At 36.8% G+C, this 21929-nt stretch overlaps 1 protein-coding gene across 6 annotated transcripts in view; it reads right to left on the reverse strand.

The window, feature by feature from the left end:
* Nucleotides 1-1901: 1901 nt before the first annotated feature.
* NAA16 (N-alpha-acetyltransferase 16, NatA auxiliary subunit) overlaps nt 1902-21929 on the reverse strand; it is a 71717-nt gene continuing 51689 nt past the window's right edge. For 2 of the 6 annotated variants that reach the window (XR_006166778.1, XR_006166775.1), the window contains 2 exons: nt 14818-14890; nt 14563-14579 (listed from right to left, as the gene is read on the reverse strand). Coding sequence is in view for 3 of the 6 variants with exons in the window: in XM_042805930.1 (XP_042661864.1) it covers nt 3441-3641; nt 3907-4004; nt 7137-7280; nt 7865-7963; nt 8472-8580; nt 9243-9436; nt 11462-11675; nt 12264-12392; nt 13865-14017; nt 14410-14579; nt 14818-14890 (1584 nt within the window). In the remaining 3 variants the exon portion in view is untranslated. Of the gene's footprint in view, nt 3642-3906; nt 4005-7136; nt 7281-7864; nt 7964-8471; nt 8581-9242; nt 9437-11461; nt 11676-12263; nt 12393-13864; nt 14018-14409; nt 14580-14817; nt 14891-20643; nt 20827-21929 lie in introns of those variants that run through there. The other 4 variants (XM_042805931.1, XM_042805930.1, XM_042805932.1 and 1 more) reach the window with 4 other exon arrangements.

Here is a 21929-nt window from a genome sequence, read left to right on the forward strand (position 1 = left end):
TGACCACTTCTCCTTAACACCTGCAGTTCAGACATGGAAAAAAAGAACAAATGCCAAAAGTACATGTAAAGCTGCTGTTGAAACACTAAGTGACAAGTTCACATATGAAAAGATGATTGTGCTTGAATCTTCTGTGTCACGGTTAAAGCTTGACCTCTTCCTGCCTGAGGGATTATTTGGGAAGTCTGGAAATGCTAGAGCTGAAGAGATGTAAGAAACTGCCTCTTCCTCCGTAATTGCTAATTCTGGACTAAAGTTTTGTTAACCACAGAAAGATCTGTAGCATAAATAGTTCCTTCCTTCCACCTCCCTGTGGGTCAGTGGAATTGGGGGTGCTGAAAATAGGAAACACCCCAGTCTCGGCCCAGGATCCTTTCAGCTAGCCTCATCTGGGAGAGGACAGCCAGTCTCAAATTTGAAACCTGAGATCAGGTATAGGGTGCAACTGTGCTGGGGCAAAGGAGATGTGAGGCTCTTCAACCTCAGAGTCACCCCCACAGGCTGACTCGATTCTGCATCGTCCACAAATTCCTGATGCAGCCAAGCAGTTATTGTGATGCCAGTGGACTGATAAAAGCCACCTCCCTGGGACGTCACACTTGCTGAGGGGGAACTAAGTTAAGGGACAGGAGAGTGAAAGAAGAACGACTATAACTGTCAAAGTGGATTAAATCACTTTTGATATGACAAATTGCATGAAAGAAAACATAAAAAAGTCCAGACAGTGATGAAGAAAACAAGAACAAAAGAGACAATATGAAAAAGAACAGAGTAGGCCAGCTGGTATCTGTTAAAGTTTAAACATGGAAATGTGAAGCACTGATTCTATGACATGTAAACACCATTAGCATTTATATATCATAGTACATTTCTTCTGGGATGACTTAACAGGCCTGTTTGATGCCTTTTGTAATTCAAGTCACCGAAAAGACACCAAATCTTTTCAGAATAGTTTTAAGAAAAACACCTTTCCTTGGTATCTGTTTTCCATTATTTTTGTTACCCTTCCCATGCTACCCCACTTGCTCTTTGCAATGGTCTACAGAATCGCCAAGCATCTGTTATCCCAAACAGTTCACACCAGCAATGACAGCCCTGAAGAAAACAGAGCAGCTTATGCCTCCAGCTCTTCTGAGAGAAAACCAAACCACACACCGAGGGATAGAAGACTTGATTTTAGGATTTTTCAGAGTTCTCAAGAGTTCCTACAATTCTTAGTCTAGAAAACAAAACTATTCATCTACTTTCTCAAGGAATAAACTGCTGAAAAGACACCCCAGCTATTTTTGTTCAGGTCTGATTTAAAGTGTCAAGCTAAACAGATACCAGAGGACTGGATTAGCAGTCTTATCTGTAGTGCTGCAGCCTTCTTCCGAAGGCCTGAATTAAGTGCCTAGCAATACAAATGTCATCACTGTAAAAGAGAGAAGACCACTGCACGTCTTCACCTTATCCAGGTTGGTAAGAGCTTCTAGGGTACTGCTGAACCAAAACAATCCCATTAAGCCAACTGCCTCTCGCTGCTTGAGACACCTCTGAGCAAGCTGTTCCACAGAAAACGGCACGTGGCGACTACATAACACAAACCCTTCTTGCCATATTTCTCAGGGTAGTATGTTACTATATAGAGATACATGTCTTGATGTGCTAAAAATAGAATTTTTTTTTTTTTCTTCACTACTTACGGAGTTCATGTTAAACCAGTGAATGGAACTGGATGGAAAAAAAATCTAATTAATGTGATGGGCTGAGGTTTGATGTCCGTAAGTATACAAAAATTCCAAACCGAAGGCAAGTGTGTACAAAATAATTTATTACAGCATAACATATGTTGGCAATATTTTACAGTGAGTTTTCCATTCAACAATTTTAAATCTAAACAGATGACACACAAAGGAGAATTTTAATTAGAACAGTTTATTTGTCTTAATAAAATCCCCCCTTCGTGAACTTATATTTGCCTTTGAGGGGCTAGTTAATATTACTGAAATTATTTACATTGCAGTGAAATAAAAACAAACCAAGATTGAATGATTCCATTACAGTTTCCAGAAAATGAATTTTCTGTACAAGCCACAGTATAGTTATGTTTTGATAGCAGTTCTTATAGAATGTAAAGCTGTCATATGTAGCCGTTTTGTCCAGCAATACTATGCTTTAAATAGGTATATTAATTCAGACTTCCATTTTGATGCGTTGTATATTTAATAGTTACTGCACCAGAATACAAAGAAAAAGGTTCATTATGATTTTTAGTCAGCCTCTTTGTGCTCCCTTAAATAGTTTTTAAATGCAAAACATATTCCTCACATACTATTTGCTTTACAGCACCTAAAGAAATAGTTTTTAGGCATGAGAAGTACTGGAGTATTGGCCATAAGTGGACAACTAAGACTTTTAATGGAGGTAATACAGTAAACTTACCAGTGAATTTTTATGATGTAGAGAAGAACTGTATTCCCCATTACTGTACCTTCTGCATTTGCCCAAAATTGGAGCAGCTTTTTCAACTTAAGCGTCAATAGGTGAACAGATGGGGAGAAAACAGAAGGAAGAGGAGGAAGGGGAAGATGAAACAAAGGACAAACAACAGTATCAAATTCATTATGTTTTCACAGGGAATTACTTCAGGATACTCAAACTTACAAATGTTAAAATGACCATAAACTTAAGGAAACAATAGCCATGGAACACAAGGTAGATAGAATAGTTTTCAAAAAGCCTTAGTTTTTTTAGGTTTTTTTGTGTTGCTTTGTTTTTGATTTTTTTTTTTTTTTTTTTTTTTTTTTTACACAAACCTAATCTTCATATCCATCAACACTGGTTCCATATAAGACACACACCTGACAAAAACATGCAAACCCCCAATGCTTTCATTGTCACTGTGCTTCAAAAGAAACCAAACTGACCAAAAGTTAAAAAAAAAGTCAAAACAAAAATAAACCAAAACCACCAAACCAAACCCAGAAAAAAACCCGTAAGAACAGTAATAGATGAAGAGGGCAATTCAAGCAGCACTTCAGCTTTGATCTGCTAAAAATGCTCAAATGATAATTTATTAACAAGATATGATCACATTTATTTGTATATGTAATGACACTTATGTGAAAGAAGTCTTTAACATCCATATTTTTTGTGAGGGAGGGCTGATAGATTATTAAAAGGCTTAAAACTGTACAAGTATAAACATGAAAAATGCTGATTAAGGATGATGTTTACATAAATATTGGCAGTTTTTGTTGGGAGAAAAAAATAACTAATAGCATACTCCATTTCATTTAACTATCCAAATATTTTGTTTTATATCTGTTAAAGATATTAAAATACAACCTGGAAAAGTAACCCTGATCTGTATCCAGCCAGCATGTAATGAGAGTCAGAGTTTTGAATACATGTGTGCATGTAGGTATACACACACACACGGACTTGCACACACTACTTCAAATTTCATTAGACAGCAAATCATGGTTAATAGCTGTATGATTCACAGATGCAATGCTGCTATCGTCCTCGTTTGTGGCAGGCATAAAGGCAGACGTAAAAGGAAACAGTTTATGACATGCTGCTTGATATTCTTCACATTGAGTGTGGCAGCTTCCAAAACTGCCATCAAGCAGTGCCTCAAAAACCTTTGTTAATGTCTAAAGAAACAAAAGTAACAGTTAATAAATACGATTTACAATTGTTTTATTACTAAAAAGATGTACTGTTAAACAATACTAATCTGAGCAAACACAGATTCTCTGTTGGCATTCAGATATAGTTACTTAGGGGACAAAATATGAAACCTCATTCTTTCAAATAATACTAATTATCATGATACGTGAAGCATGTACATTATCCTGCAGTGAAGTATACATTATTTAAGATCCCACATTTTTTAGCTTTAAATACTGTATGTTTTACCTTCACATTTTTGTCTCTCATGTTTTTATCCAATCTAGTAGCAACAGCAATTGCTTTTTCTTGTCTCGATTTGTCCAGGAAATACATCATCTTTGCACCTATCACAAGAATGAACACAATATTTAGATAGTAGTGTTACTAAATGCAATACCGCATATACAGACACAAAGAACCCAAAAACTTATAAATCAGTGTGAATTAGAGCTTCTTACAAGTTTTAATAAGCCATATTTTCCTCCCTTATTTATAAAACTGATGAAACTAAAGCTGTTTTGAACTTTATTAGAAGCACAGAGTAACACAGATCTGCCTCTGCAAAAGTGAAATGCCTCACTTAATGAAGACAAGGAATACACTTGAAGAGAGTGTTGATGACTAAGCCCTTCAAATCAGCAGGCTAAATGAAATCCATCCTACAAATGTAGAAGTGAGAACAAGACATTTTCTCAGAGATACTATGAATAATTTTGAAAAGTACTGGAGGTAAGTGAACAATACAGTTACTAAACAATTGTAGAACACAGCCCAGAAGAAATTCAGACCAGTATATGCCCATATGGCAGAAAGTAAGGCCAAGCTGAGCTACCAACCTAGAGCCGAGTGAAACACCTTAGGTACAAGGGAAGTATAATCCAAATTTGATGCTTTGCCTGGACTAGACTACACTGGTGAGAAGACAGACAATGCATTAAGTAACTACGCAGCTTCTTGGACCACAAAGTTTATCAAAACTGGTCTGGGCATCTCTGCAGGATACTGTGTTGCTCCTTATATCACAGATGCCTTAATTTAAAATCTCATCTTAATGAACATGTAGGCATGTCATACACTTTCCTTTTCCCAAATACAAAGTCCAGTTCACTACATAATCTACTACAAAGAACAAAAAGAAATAATTTCCTTGAAAAAGTTAAAAATCCACATTGAATGTATTGTCTCTTACTCAACTCATATCCCCAAGTATTAAATTTGTCACCATTGTCAAAAAACAACCTTAACAGTCACATTTGTTTAAAGTCAGGGAGGCTATGATACAGGAATTGAAAAGGAATCAAAATTCTGCTTATATAAATGATTACTATTAAAAAAATAAGCCAAGAAAACACTCATTTGTACTCTCAGGCCGAAGGTTTCGGTTTTTCAGACCTTTACATTTTCAAATTTAATTCCGAGATGACATCTTAAGTTATAAATTGTACAGCAGCTAAGTCATGCTGAAACAGGTTCGAAGCAATTAAGTGGAAGACTGACACGTAAGTGAAGGTGACCTAAAGCTACCCAGGACATCTATGGTTAGTTTACTCCTGGTTGCACTTTAAAATCCTAATCCCACATATCTTCCCACTGCCTGTAAATTGATACACTGTTGGATCAGGGATCAGTGGATCTTAGGGTCTCTTTGGACCCTAGGGAGCTTTTACGCATTGAAGCCCCTGTCCTGTTTTCATCTGGTAGAGTGTTAATTTTCTTCCTAGTGGCTGGTGCAGTGCTGGTTTTGAGTAAGCATGAGAATAATGTTGATAGCAACAACTAAAACATCAGTGAGTTAAGTAGAACTTATCCTAAGTTAAGGGTTTTTTTTCAGTTACCCATGTTCTGCCAGCAAGCAAGTGCACAAGAAGCTGGGAGGGGGCACGGCCAGGACAGCTGATCTGAACTAGCCAAAGAGATGTTCCGTACTGTAGAGCATCGTGCTCAGTATATAAACTGGGGGGAGTTGGATCACTGCTCAGGCATCAGGTGGTGAGCAATTGCATTGTGCATCACTTGTCTTTTCTTGGGTTTTATTTCCCTTTTTTATTGTGTTCCTTTTCATTACAATTATTGTATTTCATTATTTTTAGTTATTAAACTGTTCTTATCTCAACTCATGAGTTCTAAGTTTTTTGCCAGTTCTCCTCCCCATCACAGTGGGAGGGAAGAACAGTGAGCAAGCGGCTGTGTGGTGCTTAGTTGCTGGCTGGGATTAAACCACAAGAGCTCCTCACCTCCACTAAATAAGAGTGGACTCACCTTCTTCAAAGGGGTCCCTGACATCTCTCTAACATGGGTGCCACCACTGCCTATGATGTCACTTGGGTTCTTCTCAAAGGCACTGAAGATGTAGACAGTGTGAAGCCACACTTAGAGGTATGACAGTCTTGGCCTATACAATTACTATAACAAAGTGACTGTACTATTTTCCATAATAATGGAGGACCAGAAAGAAGAACCTGGAAAACATCCAGTTAGATGCCCAACAATGACAAGAGTGGAAGAACACAACTGTAAGTATCCGGAGCAATTGCCTGCTGAGATCTCTCTAGTTGACTTCCCAAATCTTGAGCCTGCTCGCAGGAAAGGGGAAGCAAGTCATTCTCTCAAGATACTGTCCTGAAACAGGGATCTTTTAATGGCCTCCAAGTTTGGGGAAAGATACCTAATCTTCCTTTAAGAGACATGAGCAATCCTCCGAAGCTAACTTTCTCAGTTGATTCTGGATAGATCGTGGGTAACTTTTACAAACTAGGTGAAATTAGTACTGTTCTAAGTACTTTAAGCGCCTGATAAATCCTCACTTACTTTTGCTTCCTAACTGCTGGAGAGATGTTTTGTTTTTTCCTCTACTAGCTTCTCAGGTGACATCAATTTCTATTCCAAAACTTTCTGTACTCGGTAGACATGAGAAATTTCAATTCCAACTTCCTTTGTCTTAACTCCAGCAGCTACTTGTAGCTCTTCTACACAAATAGGGTAAGAGTGTCATATTTCACCATGTTCACTGTTGACCATGAAGCAGGAAAGCAAAGGCAGGATGACAAGTTTGTCATGGCATTTTTATCGATGCTGTTGTTACGTGACAGAACTATAAGTAGGAACAGAGACATTCCAGCTGATAAGAAAACACAGAAAGGCTCTGCTTCTAATATATTAGGATTTTTTGGTTTACATTTTCTAATGATTTCAAAACTAGAAGCTGCAACAGGAGGGATGACAGTGCTTCCATACTTGACTATCTGTGGTGGTTGGATTGCACTTTTTGGAGGCAAGAAGCAGGTTCCTTATGCATCTAATAAAAAAGCGAATGAGGGTTTTTAACATCATAAAAGCAGGCAGAAAAACAAAACAATGTAAACGTGAATCTCTGGCTCACTAGAATTTATGGATCAATTATAGACTGCAGAGAAAGAGTCTGGATTTAAATCGCTTAAATCATCTCCTTTTCAAGAGCATTAAAAAGTTAAACAAACCTGACAGTTGGTGCTGAATGGAGGTAGCATTGTGTTTGAGAAATTCTTCATTAAAACTTTCCAAGTTTTTATTAACAAAGATTTTCTGCATTTCTTGAGTTAGGACCTTGCTCACAATTTCTGGGAGGTTACTATGGTCAGATACTAGAAGGGGGAAGGGCAAGAGGGAGAGAAGCAAAAAAGCTATTTAAACAACTATAGAAAACAGTGTGAAACCATAAATTTCACTGCTAAAATTCCCATTTTTAAAATTTGGGCACAGGAAGAAACACAAATTTCAGTTCTAAACAGGTCAACACAAGCACTACCGATGCAGATACAGATGAAACATTCATAAAGGATGCTCTGTCATGTACATTTTCTGCTGTAAGTTCACAACACGTACTTTGCTTCAGTCAGAACCTTTGTCCCATATCTTAAGTTTTAAGAAAATAAGTGGCAGAATTTCAAGGATCTTTGCAAAACCTACTACTCTGAAATCTACCAGAATGAGTTATTTGGTTCACCTGGTGTATTAATGGAGGAAGGAATATAATAGAATACATACACAGTACCCTGCAGAGCACAACCAGTGTTTTCCTGGGTATTACCATGGAAAACACACCATTTATTTTTCTTCATGTCAGTTTGTGTTTGAGAGTATACATTACAAGAATATGTAGTTATGTGCTTGTACGATATAACTACCTGTACCTTTATACATACATACGTACTTCCTACACACATACCAGCTTTAGAGAATTTAATCAAGCACTCATGTAGCCATGGGTTATTACTGTTGATAGCAAAAGCTCTTTTGACAGACTGTAACATTAACAGAAACTTTCCTGTGGGAAGGAGAAAAAACAAAAACACATCAAGATTAAGAATACAGAACTTACTCTCTTTATATCAACTACTGTTTTCTTTAGTAAACCTAGTATAAACATTCTAAACATATATGTCTACACAGAATTAGGAAGGAAATTTATTTTTCCCATCCAAATTGCTTAATGAAATAGAAATGCCTTGTGCTCAACCTCTGGCAACACATAAAATACATTATGATCTGTTTGGCTTTGTTTTCCCTTAGATATTTAGAGATCACACTGCAAGTATCTTTCTACAGTATTTATTAGTATATACTACAACTTACCTTTGCTCTTAGTTTTTTTTTGTTTAAGGATGGCTAAACAAAGAAGCTACCTCCCCTATTATTACTGGATATGACACAAATCCCAGCTTCAGTCAAGCAAGTATCTACTCCAGACTATTTTAGGCTCTGCTCAGCTAACACAGGCTGCAGTGAGGGATTAACATTTGGAAGAGAAAAAATAGAATTATGCAGTACTTTACCTTTTCTAAAGTATATTTCAAATGCTAATAAATGTGTCTCTATGTCATCTCCAATAAGATTCTTAAGTGGTATAAGGAACTTAATGGCTTCTTCTAATGGATTTTCTACCTGTTTTAACAAAAACATAGCGAAATTTAAAGCTTAAAATAAATGTCAAATAAAATCCACCAAGGATACATTCTGTTATTCAGAGCATTTAAATAAGAGGCCAAAGGTGAACTGTAGATAGCTTTCTGAATTAAACTGAACCACAACATTTTTATTTGAAAAGATTTAAAAAGACACCACTGCTAACTCTGGCATTGCTTATGTAATATACTCAGTGTAGTAATTTAGCATTTAGGAACTATTAAATATGACTACCTTAGACAAGAAGCTTAGACTTCTAAAGGTACTGTGATAAAGGAGATAGTTCTTTGTGCATAGAGAAATACTGGCTCATGTCTTTTCACTATTCACTGCATGAAAACCAGAGTTCTTCAGGCAAGAACCACTTTTTTGTTCGTTATCTATTTAACGAAGGATGGCCTACTGTTAGAGAAAAAAATTTAAAGGAAGTAACAGTACTATTAATACAGAACTTTGATTTATTAAAGGAAAAGTATTACTTTTCTTTAGTGTAACTAGAAATGGACTACAAAAAGGTATCTTTGAATGCAAAAATGATTTTATAAAAAAACCTGGATTCTTTTAGTAGAATCTGATAATTATCCCATATTATAGGGTTTTTATGATAATCACATGAATTTAACATGAAAGACCATGCTAACCCTTTCCAGTTTTTCAGGAACTAGCTCTTCCCTAGGTCCACTAGTTTCCTCCTCCTCTTCATCTCGCTTTTTCTTTTGATTCTTTTGTTGTCGCTCTCTTTCTGCATGTTTTCTTTCCTCCTCAAGTTTTGCTTTCTTCTGTGCTCTTCTTTGCTTGCTAAGCATTTTCTTCAATTCTTTGGCTGAGAGATTTTCTAAAAATTAAGGTAACGGGTAACTCACATTAACACAACACTCAGACATGCCACTACGCATATCAAAATGGCATACATCTAAAGTGATTTCCATAAAAACCGGCGCTTGCCAGACTATCGTCACTATATAGTCCAACATTAGTAGTGGATTATTATTTACAGCATAACAACACTTGATCTTGCATATTTTCTCTTACATACTTGTTACAGAAACCTCAACTATTTGAAAGGTTAGCGACATAAACTTGTACCTATGACAGGCTTTACCTTAGAAAATGGACAATGGTTTTCAAGGGTAATACTGAGGTGCCATGTTCACTGTAGCTGAGCTTCATTCTAATGTTAACTAGAAACATCCAGACAGATTTACACTCCATCTTAAAAGAGCTCGTTATCTTTCATTAAGGTGTCTGAACACTATACAGCTATGATAATTGCGCTGATTTTCTGCACATGCTATGTGATAACCTAAGAGGATGCAAGAAAAAACTGATATTGTTTGGGCTGAGAAGAGGTAAAATACTCTGGTATGTACTATCACGACCATTATATGAATCTTCATGCTGCTCGCTGTGTTCATGTTTTCAGACTGGACTAGCATTTAGATAAGCCAAGAAGTTTTAGCAGTTTGCATGAAAAGTAGAACACACAAAACATGATTTCCTACAGGGTCACATAGAAGGGAGGAGCCTTCAGCCTTTCCATTCACTTGTCTTTTTTCCTTCTTCCCTGCTGTCCCACTGACCTGACCAGTTTAGCTAGAATAACACTGCAGTTTCTACTGTTTACTGTGGTGGTTCACTGAGAACAGCATTTGTGCTAGTAATGCAGCAAGAACAGAATGAACTACTGAGGCACTCAGGCATCTTTTCTGTGGCCACAGCACCATGAGCTCCCCACCGGGGCCAGCCACTGCTCTGAGGGAGGGAAGCAAGGAGAGGCAAGTGTTCTTCTCACCCCATTCATACAGTGCTGTCTCTCCCTGGGGATGAGCCTACTGAAACCTGATGCACAGCAGGCAAATGAACTAATGGTGGCTTCTGAGATTCTTCCTTCACTTTAGTTTCTATGATATATTGCTATCAGGATCCTGTCACACATTGGTCTTACATTATATACAGAAACAAATAAAAATTGGAGAGAAAATGATGCAGGTTGAACTGTGAAGTGCCTCGTTTTATATGTACTTCATTATACGTAGGCAGATATGGGAAAACTTATTATTCACCTCTGAATGAAAGGTAAGATTGTGTTGGCAATATTAAGTGGCATTTTTAGTTTATTTCAGCTTTTCCCCCCATGTAAAATACACTTCCCTTTGCAAAGAACTAGATATTAATTACACTGCTTTAGCCAACAGCCACTGCAGTGCTGACAGGAGCTGTGATTCCATAAAAGGAGAAGCAACTATTTATCTTGAAGGAAAAAAACCTCTTAACTCATTTGTCTTTGAATCTTCAAATTTCCAAACCACACCCCACTGGTTTCCTTAGAAATTCTGCTTTCCATTTAACACTAGTTTTAAATTGTTTCTTAAATGTATTACTTTTGCTAATAGACTCATCCATGTATTCCTTGGTCCTGAAGTCACGTGAACTAGTATTACTACGTAATAAATTAAATGCACTAGGTCAAAATTAAATTCTTACAATTCAGACTGTTTTCCCACAAAATCTATCCATTGTTTCATAATTCATCTGTTAATGACATTTATCTTTCATTTAAATGAATAAATGGCTGAACTGAACTTGATTTTTCCTTGTAATAGTCTGAAATGCCACTCCTCCCCGATACTCCAAGTATATCTAGGTTCATTCACATACTAGTTTTACAAGACAAGAACAGAGAGGACGCAAGCTGAGGCATGTTATCTACAATCTCTTTTCAGTTATTAAATTGGGGCAGAAAAAAGGAAAAACTTGTCTATGTTACAACTTACACTCATTCTATAGCACATAACTAACTTAGCTTAATAAGCTTTTACATGTGCCATACACATACGAGCCTCCATTATGGTCTAGATACCTGAATTCACTTCTTGTTCTTTGCTTTCATTGGTAAGAGGATTATCATGGAGCTTCAAGTAGATTTCAATTGCTGATCGAGCAGCCTTGAAGTAAAAGGCATGTTTCCTGAGCACATCTTCTAATCTCAGAAGGTCTACATAGGCACGAAGAGTCATCTTTCTCATGCAGTATGTGTGGAAGTCAAATTGATCATCCGTTATCTCAAAAAAATGCTTCAAGAAAAAAAAAAAACAAACCACACACACAACTCTTACACACTCCCCTTGCTTAGTTTACTTTAATTGCATGAACATGAATAAAGTTACAACTGGTATTATTTACAGGCAGTATTCAAATGGCATAAAAATATCCTTATAATACTGACTGTCCAAGAGAACCTGTCACTAGGGAAAAAAAGCCACCCAGAAAAATCTTATGTCGTTAACAAAAAGTATAAAGTGATTGTGTTCAAAGACTTAAACATTCCTTAAAAGCAAACTGAAATGTGACTGTTCTGATTAAAAAAACCCAAACAAATGGCAAAAGACAAATAAAATTAACGTACATACAATCAGTTATATAGTTAGGAGACATGGTATTTTATATATTGAAACTTCTTCACTTCAAATAATTGTTGTCCATATAATAGCTAGGGATGACATCTTATTACAAGAAATCATCAAGTATTAAGCTGTTTTAAAAAAATCATTATACTAGAAACTTAATCTGCAAATAAGATTATGCCAATTACACCAGCAAATATCTTCATTACAATGTGAGAAATACAGGGAAAGAAACTGATGGTGTTTGCACCTACTTACCCTTTCTACTTCGTGGCATTTTTTCAAGGCATCACCGTACTTCCCTAACCTTTGATAAGCTGCAGCACATTCAGTCTGGAACCACATACACTGCATCTCATTTAGGTTTTCCATAGCAGAAGTTCCTTCCTGAAATAAGTGTCATTATCACTTTTTGCTATTATAATTTACCAGCTGCTGCTTTCAACTATGGCTAGTTTCAGACCATTAGTAGGAAACAATCAATCCTTCAACTACTTGGAATACAATAGAAAATGCATATAACCACCCAGTGACTGAGAATAATACTTGTGATACCCTGCGCTCTCCAAGACAGAAAGAAATAAATTATTAAAAAAGAAAAATAAAATGGTATAAGCAACATTAGTATCTTGGCAGATTTTTAAAATTAACCCATGCTTGTATACACAGTCTTTCTTTTACAATTTGGGGGCAGAAAACAACACTGTTTTTCAGCATCTTAAAGTTCAACAAATAATTTCCACTGTTTTTTCCCCTGCCAGGTAAGTGGCATCTACTAGTCTAAAAATCCACCAATATATACTACACGATAAAGCAGTAAATAAGTAATTGTAAGTTTCTTAGAACTTGTTAGTTTAAAAAATGAAGTTAGATTTATGCTTCATACTTTTAAAGAATAAATCCTAGGTTTTTTTTTCTTGTATATAGTTTCAGAGCCCTAGATAAAGAATAAGCAAACCAGAAGCACGTCCCACGCCACGAATGCTAGCCACCATATTTTCAGAACAGTATTTATACTAGAAAGAAAACCCAGTTCAACTCACAACATTTAATTATTTAGAATTATTAGGGAAACAGGTTTTGCAAACAAGGTATCCATCAGATGCATTTCCAGAGAGGTGCTCAGAAGTATGGCAATAAAAAAAAATACAATGTGGACATCCACATTGGAAGTACCATTTTTTCCAGTATTTACTGGGTCTATACAGCTGAGTACTGCCTCCAGCTCTGGGGCTCCCAGCACAAGAGGGACATGGGCCTGTTAGAGTAGGCCTGCAGAAGGGCCAGGAAGTAATCAGAGGGCCAAACACCTCTCCTGTGAAGAAAGGCCGAGAGAGTTGAGATTGTTCAGCCTGGAGAAGAGAAGGCTCCAGGGAGACCTTACTGCAGCCTTTCAATATATAAAGCAGGCTTATAAGAAAGATGGAGAGGGACTTTTAACCAGGGCCTGTAACAACAGGATGAGGGGTAATGTCTTTAAACTGAAAGAGGGTAGATTTAAATTGGACATAAGGAAGAAATTCTTTATGGCAAGACACTGGCACAGGTTGCCCAGAGAAGCTGTGGCTGCCCCATGCATGGAAGTGTTCCAAGTCAGGTTGGACAGGGCTTTGAGCAACCTGATTTAATGAAACAAGTCCCTGCTCATGGCAGTGGGGTTGGACTAGATGATCTTCAAAAGGTGCCTTTCAATCCAAATCATTCTATGATTCTATGTAGTTATTTACCACTAAATATAAGAGCATTATCTTAAAAATGGACAGTAATAAAAGATTTTTTTATTTTTGTCAAAAGTTACATGAGTAAAAAAAACTGCTAGAGGCAAATGAAACCTCTCTTCGTTGAAACAATATACTTACCCTCGTGAATTTAGAGCACATCTCCTCTGCATCCTTCACCATGTTTGCTCGCAGCATGTATTTAGCACATTTAGAATTGATAAATCTGTCTGCAGTATCCAAAGACTGTGCTTCATCCATCCATTTGGCAGCTTCCTTGAGGTTACCTACATGCTGTTAGAGAGAAATTAAATAGTTAACATTCAGTATAAGCCTGCTATTGACCAACTCCTGAAATCTGTAGTTACTGGCATTTCTCCCTCAGGAGTAACAAAAAAGGCAGTATTATCGTTCACTTCCCCCTGCCCCCAGATTTTTTCAGAACAATTTGCTGTAAGTTATGACTTGCTTTGCAAAGCCTAAACAAAAGGGTTTTCATTTTCTTCCTGACAGAACAGTGCCCAAAAAGAAACCCGCATGAAAACTGATGTCCATAACCACTGCTAACTGAAATACTATCTGCACATTAACACCAATATGATGGTTTGTGTTGGTGTTTTTTTTTTTTTTTTCCCCCCTTTTTAAAAATAAACTAGGTACTCTACATGTCCAAATTCACTTTTTACCTTGTAAATTTTTGCTTTTAAATAGAATAGTTCTATTAATGTTGGAGTGCTTGCAATTGCAGCATTAATGTAATCCAAGGCCAAAGAACACTGGCCAAGTTTGTCAAAGTGCTGTGCCAGGAAATATCGAACCCAAAGCAGTGTCGTTGGGGGCTCTTTTTCTCCATTTTCTGCAACAAAATGGAAAGAGTTACAGTAACCAGCAAGGCTGAAGACTGCATTTGAAAAACAAACACAAAAAACAAAGCTTGGCAAATCCAGCAGATATTTCCTGTAATGCATTCATTTACTAGAAGGTATTACAATTATTTTCTTGCAAAAAGTATCAGCACCTCAACAGTTCTTGATAACTGACATGAACAGTATTAAAAATTACAGTGTAATTAATATAAAACCACAGAAACTCACCACATGTACTGAAAAGGTCACAAGTTTTCAAAGAGGCTTCATAACCAGTAACAAGTTCTTGGATTGTAGAAACCTGCATATAAAAAAAAATATCAACTGAAGTTATGCTTTACTATCATGTTTACATAAAATAACACACTGGAAAATATACTTGGGCCAAAACATAGAAATTATTCTAAAATAATTGCTTAATTTGGAAAAAAATTGGACGTATCCTCGATACTTCACCTTTCACAAGCTACTTTTGATCACTCATTTTAACTGGTGATATGGCAGGGAAACAGGGGTAATCTTGACAGCTTACAGCAGAAAGTAATAAAGTATATTTAATTATTATCCTTTTTAAGTTGTATTTTGGAATTTTTATTTATTTATGTTTAGTTTTTAAGTGTCCAAACTGAGCCAACTGAAGAAAGGTGCTTTGGAAAAGACTCTGCATGAACTTCCCATATCAATGAAGATATAGAAGAGACTTCTGTGGTTTTCTGGCAGGCTGATATGCACTACTAAACATTTTTTTTTCTTTTGTTAAAAAGGTATTGTTGCCTCGAATACAGGCTGCATCTTTTTACATTAAAATCTCTGTATTGATTGATTTAAAGCTAATACCTTCTGAAGTCAGACTTCGTCAACAATACTGTTGTTCATTCCAAGGCTGAATACTCAAAATTCACCCACACAGTTTTGAATTCACACTATACAAGTTTGACAAGTACCGTATATACAACTGTTAATATCTGTGCATTTCATTACAATGAGCTATTCCAATACCACATCCGTGGCTTAGAAGTGTCACGTAGTATTTCTAAGCATTTTATGAAATGCCCAACCTGTTTTGTAGCCGAATTCTAAACCTGCCTGCCGTATCCACCCAGTAACGAGGCTCGTAAAGAAATAAGAGCAATACAGAAGAAAGAAACACATATGATCTATATATATATATATACACACAAAAAAAACACAGAACGGACTTAAAATAAGTTCTGATTGTAAGCATAGCAGGGTAATGGCTACTTTCACCAATTAGGCGAAATCTATAGATAGTAAAAACCTAAAACTTTAATGGTTAGAAGACAATCCTACATCAAACAAATTGGTTGAAAGAGTAAAATAAAAAACAAAACAAAACAAAACATGGGGAGACAGCAAAATTTTAAAAAGCAGGATTTGACAAAACACACATCCACTTCAAGATAGACTTTAGGAAAGGAGAGGAAGAGAATAAACCTTGTTCTAGAAGATCAGAGTACACAGTTTGAATGATACTACTTTGTTTAACCTAATTCAGCACAAGAAGCAAGAAATGCCAAACGTTGTCTCGAAGAGAGCAGAGAAGGTGACATGCCCAAGTCATATGCAGCCAGTGTAAATGTCTCAAAGTGAAATAAAACAAACACACACACACATTCTGTAAAGCTCTGGGCAAATCTCATAAGAAATGGTTTCTTGTAGCAAAATGTTATCAAATACAATAAAATGTTACTACACTTCAAATAACTACAAAGTGATAAAGGAAGTTAAAGAAGTCACAAGTAAATGGACAAATGCAAATAAATGCATTAAGCTGTTCTCTGGCCTCAAGACATCTATTTATTCAAAGATTTTTTGAGGTGGTTGAAGGTTTTTTTTTTTAAGATTCTCTTCCCTAAAATGAGTTTAAATGCTGAAGTAAGTATCTGCTTCAGATAGCAGGCTTGCAGTGTATATGTGCAACAGAATCAAGTGTTATTTCTTCACTGCTTTTCACTGCAACTTCAAAGTATTCCCAAAGTTGCTATCATCTGGTTGTTAGTAAACTTAAATTCCTTTGTGATCAAGCAGCTTTGCTAGACTGCAAGTGAACTGTGTGTAAAGGGAGAAAGACCCCTTAATTTCTTTAACAAACACACCTCACCACTACCCAACTCCACATATAATTTTTTCCACTACTGCATACTTGGAACATGGCTTCATAGCTGGACGAAGACCACGCTACCACCAAAACCAGTGGTGCCTCCATCCCCAAGCCACATATACCCAGTCCCTGCCTTGGGTCAGTGCTACTGGCTGTGGCTGTATCCAGAGTTAAGTGATTTACTCCCTGCTCCACCTCTGAGTACAGATGCCCAATTACTAGTGCCATCATCAGGAGGAGCTGGCAGTGGACAGACCTGGGACAGTGAGACAGTAAGAAAGCTGCTCTTCCTAGCAGGAGGGTCTTCAATCAGCTTACAGCACCAGGGAAATCAAATCCTCTGGTATTGTCCAACTCAAGATCAAACTGCACCATGCTTTAAAAGATAAATTCCTCTCAATCCAGAACTCTGCACTGGTTTTGGTGTCTACAGTCCAAACTATACCGGAATTGTCATTCTGAAAACTACTTTGGACAATACATTTTGAAACAGGTATTCAATGAAAGCTACAAAGATAATTCAAATCAGGTAGTTAAATTATTGCAGACACTCTTGATGAAAAATGACAGGTTTTTTTGTTTTGTTTCTCATGTGTCCTCCATCTTCTTCCTCCCTTTTTATGCTTATGGTTCAGTCTCTTACTAGTAATTCCAGGTTCATGTGCTGCATCCAAGGAACAAGTGATGTGGAAATATGAACTCTAATGCTTCTGTCCTTACTAACTGAATATTTAGTAGTAAAATCTGTCTCTTGGATTTACTACCATCTACTACCTGTATTCTACTGTCACCACTGCCATCTTAAAGGCAATAATGTTTTACTATTTCTAAACACTACAGCATTCTTCATAAAGATAATTTTGATTCCTAAACACCAAGCTGAGTTATCCGAAAATACCATGATACTGACCACAAGTTCATTTCCAACTGTATTATTCTAAGAAAATAGTTTTAGTTATTCCCCTGCTATGGATGTGAAAAAGCTTAAGGTATTACGAAAGCATAACTGAAGTCATCAACAAATCTCAGGTTTTGCTATGACAGGAATGGAGCTGATTCCACAACTGGGGCCAGCAGTTTCAGAAGCCTCCTAAATAATCAAAATTCAAACCTCAAACCTTTTCATAGAGTCACTACCTACCGCTTTAATTACAAAAGAACAATGAGCTAAGAAGCATGAATCCAAGAAGGGCGAAAGGGGCTTTATTTAGCCTTCCCCATTAGCAGAGACAAGTGAAGTGATCATTTTCCCTCCTAAAGATGAAAACTGCATGGACTCACAAACCAGTACAGATTCTTGACAAGTGCAATAATTCTGGAAGTTAAGAAAGCATCTTCCACACTTTGTATTACTTGAAGCAGAAGACTCCAAAGGCCAGAATGGTTGTCTCTGCCATTCCTGTGCAGTTTATTTCCACTGCAAACGACGGTTTCATAAGTAAACTTTTGAGTAAATGCCTTAAAATGAGTATTAAAGAAATAGAAATTAAAATATGTATGCATGATACTCACTCCACTCTCAGTCTTTTTCAACTGTAAGCAGCAAGAACACAACTCACTTGAACCCCAATTCTGAATTACTTTCTCCAATGAGCATTCATTTTTACTTATCTGATAATACTGATAATTCCATTAGGGACAGCCTAATGGAAAGTTACTGTTTTCCAGGTAAATGGCTGTTGGCTAGAAATCTTTTATCATCACTTTTAGCTATTACGGTGGCACCTATGGGACAGTCATTAAACGGAAATCTGTGCAACATCCTGTCATATACCAAGTGACTCCTGCCACATTTTTCTTATACAAAAAGCAAAAGAGGAGTATCAAAGATAAGAACAACAGTACAGGAATCCAAAACGGGATGTTAGGGCTACAGCCTAAATCCTAGTTTTGACTTTTTTTCTCCCTGTACTCCATGTAGGAAGTTGAATGGAATGACAAAGGAATAAAAGTAAAGAGAAAAGCATTATAAAAAGGTTTTCAAGAAACACATGTAACAAGTGAGGTGAAATATGTAATGGAAGATTAAATCAACAGCCTGGTAGCACAAAGCAGGAATGCAAATTTTTCAAATAAAAGGCTCAAACTCTCTGGTTCATTATTATGAAAGTTAAATTACAAAATTGATTGTCTATCATACTATTACAGCAGTTGGGAAAAATATTTTACAATAGACTTCTGTTTCAATGACAACCTTCAAAACACTAATACTGTATTTCATTCTTCAATGGAACAACTGCAAGAAAACAGAATTATCAATACCAATCATATAGAAATATTGTCATGTACTATAAAGCCGTCAGACTTAAGCTACGTCAATAGCCTTTTTTTTTTAAAGGACTTAACTTGTTAATTTATCAGTTACAATCACTACCTTTTAGAAATTTTTCAGCTGCTGCAATTACAAGTCAGGAAGAAATTACCAGTACTTCCTACACTGTTCTCAAAGGCAAACAACCAAAAGGAGAAGTCTGAATACTGCTACGGAGCTACAAATTTTCAAGGAGTATCTATAAAGCTGTCCAAATAAGAAAATATGCTAATGACTTGCAGATATAGATGCAATGGTTGTCTTAAAAAAATTTAGTTATGCATTAGTGCAGAAGAATCCTCAGGCAAATCTGAGAAATACTTTGGAAAGATGTGCTCTAGTACGTGCTTTTATGAAAAGATTTAACTGTTACAAAAATTCATACATATTTATACTACTGAAACATGGGCAAGGGGTACATTTTTTTGCCTTAAACACCATCAGGAATTTAAAGGATACAAAACAGTGGGGAAAAGTAAAAAGACAGCAGACAGGATGAAGATCACACATTACTTGGCACAAATATGTGCAGAGTAACATTTAAATCACTAAAATGGCCCATTATCATGCATCAGATGGATCATTTCTGGGAATTATCACACAGCAGGAGACTGATGCTTTAGAAAAATCACTTTGTTTCTTTATGGAATGCCTTAATAATCATACATACCAGAAACTAAGTATTTGCATATTTGTTTGCAAGAGAACTGAAACTTTTTAAAGACTAACTATTCACAGTTTTGTACTGCATCCAGAATAATTAATTATTCAGTTACTTCAACGAGAGTAACATTTTATTCTCCTTCAAGCAGTCGCACAGTTCACTGTAACCCATTCTAAAACAGTAACCAGTGTCTTTAAGAAGAGGATGCTGCTGTCTCAGAAAACAGTCCAACCTCACTTCACTGTCATATCTACAAGCTTCTGAAATTTCAGTGCCTCAAGTTATACCTTGTTCTTCAAACATAATTCAATGGATGCTACAAGTCTGAGACACCATGACAGAGCTGGAGACTTTTCCATGTGGGAACACTCTGACTAATCCTTTTCATAACCTTGCACAAAGGGCTAGAGGAGAAAAATTAGCCAACAGTTCTTCAGCTTCCAGTAGGTGATCCAATGAGGCTTCTCAAGAAACTTCTGGGTATTTACTTCTCAGTAATTACAGTAGACATATATATATATATATATATATAAAAAAAAAGACATTTCACAAGAATCTCACCTACTCAGATTAATCTGTCTCAGCTCTTGAATTAAACTGAGAGAGGAATGACATAGAAGGATCATTCTATATTCAAAAGCCATCTATAGTACTAATACTTAGACTAGAAAAAACAATGAGCTGAAAGTGTGGGTGCTTTTTATTCCCCCATCTACACAAACACACACCCAATTTTAAGACACCCAATCCTGAAACAGTATGTAAAACCTTCAGTTGCCGGAAAAAGACTTGTAATATCCAGGACTCAGAACTGCCTTGGTATTACTGAGCAGGTAATCTTCAAAATAGTTAGCAGCCTGGAAGTTCAAACATCAACTGTATTTTGGCACAAGTATTGGATATAGCCTATATGGACATTCCTTCCATTTCAGAGGCAGTTGTTACACGGAGCATTACCTTTTGGAACTTCAGTTTGCAGACAATTTTAAGGACAACTGCAGCCCTTCCTGAGGGGGGTGGATTGCTGCCAGGCTTTTCTCCCTCCTTCAAAATAACAGTGTGATTTCACAGAAACATCTTCCCTTGTATTGATAAAGAACTTCTACTGTTATAGCCAAAAGAGGTTTATTGCAGAAGGGCCTGAAAGAGAGTGAAAACAGCAAATAGAAGGGGATACCCTTCATGAATCTGCTCATCTTCCACACGATGAAGGTCTCCTGTGCTGGAAATGAAATAGGATGTTCCCGAAGACAGATGTTCTCAATTCTGGAATCTGACAATTGGGCTCAGATGTCAGACAGCTGCATTTTCTTATGATTCAAAGTGTCAACATGGGTGGTCTTCACCACTGGGAAGCTTGATTTCTCAGCTGGTTCTGAAGATCTAGAGTGGGAGGACGACTGCAAAAACTAACTGGCAAAGGCAGTATTTCTGCACACTGCAATTTCACTTAAGGTGAAACAATGCATACAGGAAACAAGAGAAGAGCACGTGTTTCTGTCCTTCAAAGGAAGTTAATACTATCTGTCCTTGAAACTGAATTGAACAACCCTTCTTAAATAGGAAATTCTCCACAGTAGTTTATTTCCTGAAGAAAATTGTTTCTTGCAGGTAATGTGCATGGTGCTCACAACAGTGGCCCTGCAGGTCAGAGAAACTGATCGCAAAGCACCACATGATTTGCCATCAACACATCAAACCTCTCTGAATCAGATGAGTACTTATTTGAAAAACCAACTCCTAAAGATATAAAAAATCCACTTTAATAGCAGGAAAGTATGTCTCAAAGCTGAATAAATCAATCCCTTTGCTTTCATCTCAAAGTACAATTGAATTTTGACAGGATTTCCCATCACCAGTGTTGTAAGTAGTGGTACTTGAACAAAGCTTTCTGGCTCCCTGAACAAGGAAAGTATTCTTTATTCAGGAGAATATAGTTGAGCTTGACACCACTTTCCCAGCACAGCAGAAGGGGCATCCACTAGACTCGGCAAGAATCATTACATCTGTGTGAGAAACTGAAAACACGGTTGTACTTTTCAAAATATCTACAAAGCATTTGCTATTTGTTTTGCTAGAGAGCACCCAAAGGAAACTGTTGTGCAACTTTTAAAACAGTCATCATCTAGAAAAGATGGGGTACCTAAAGATTGAATGACAAACTACACCTTTCAACAGCAGCCCTGGCGAAGTGTTTTCCCTGGACCGGGGAAAACTGTGACGACATTAACAGATAAAGTCCT

This window comes from Tyto alba, unplaced genomic scaffold (genome assembly GCF_018691265.1).
Source record: "Tyto alba isolate M040663 unplaced genomic scaffold, T.alba_DEE_v4.0 Super-Scaffold_45, whole genome shotgun sequence".
NCBI lineage: Eukaryota > Metazoa > Chordata > Aves > Strigiformes > Tytonidae > Tyto > Tyto alba.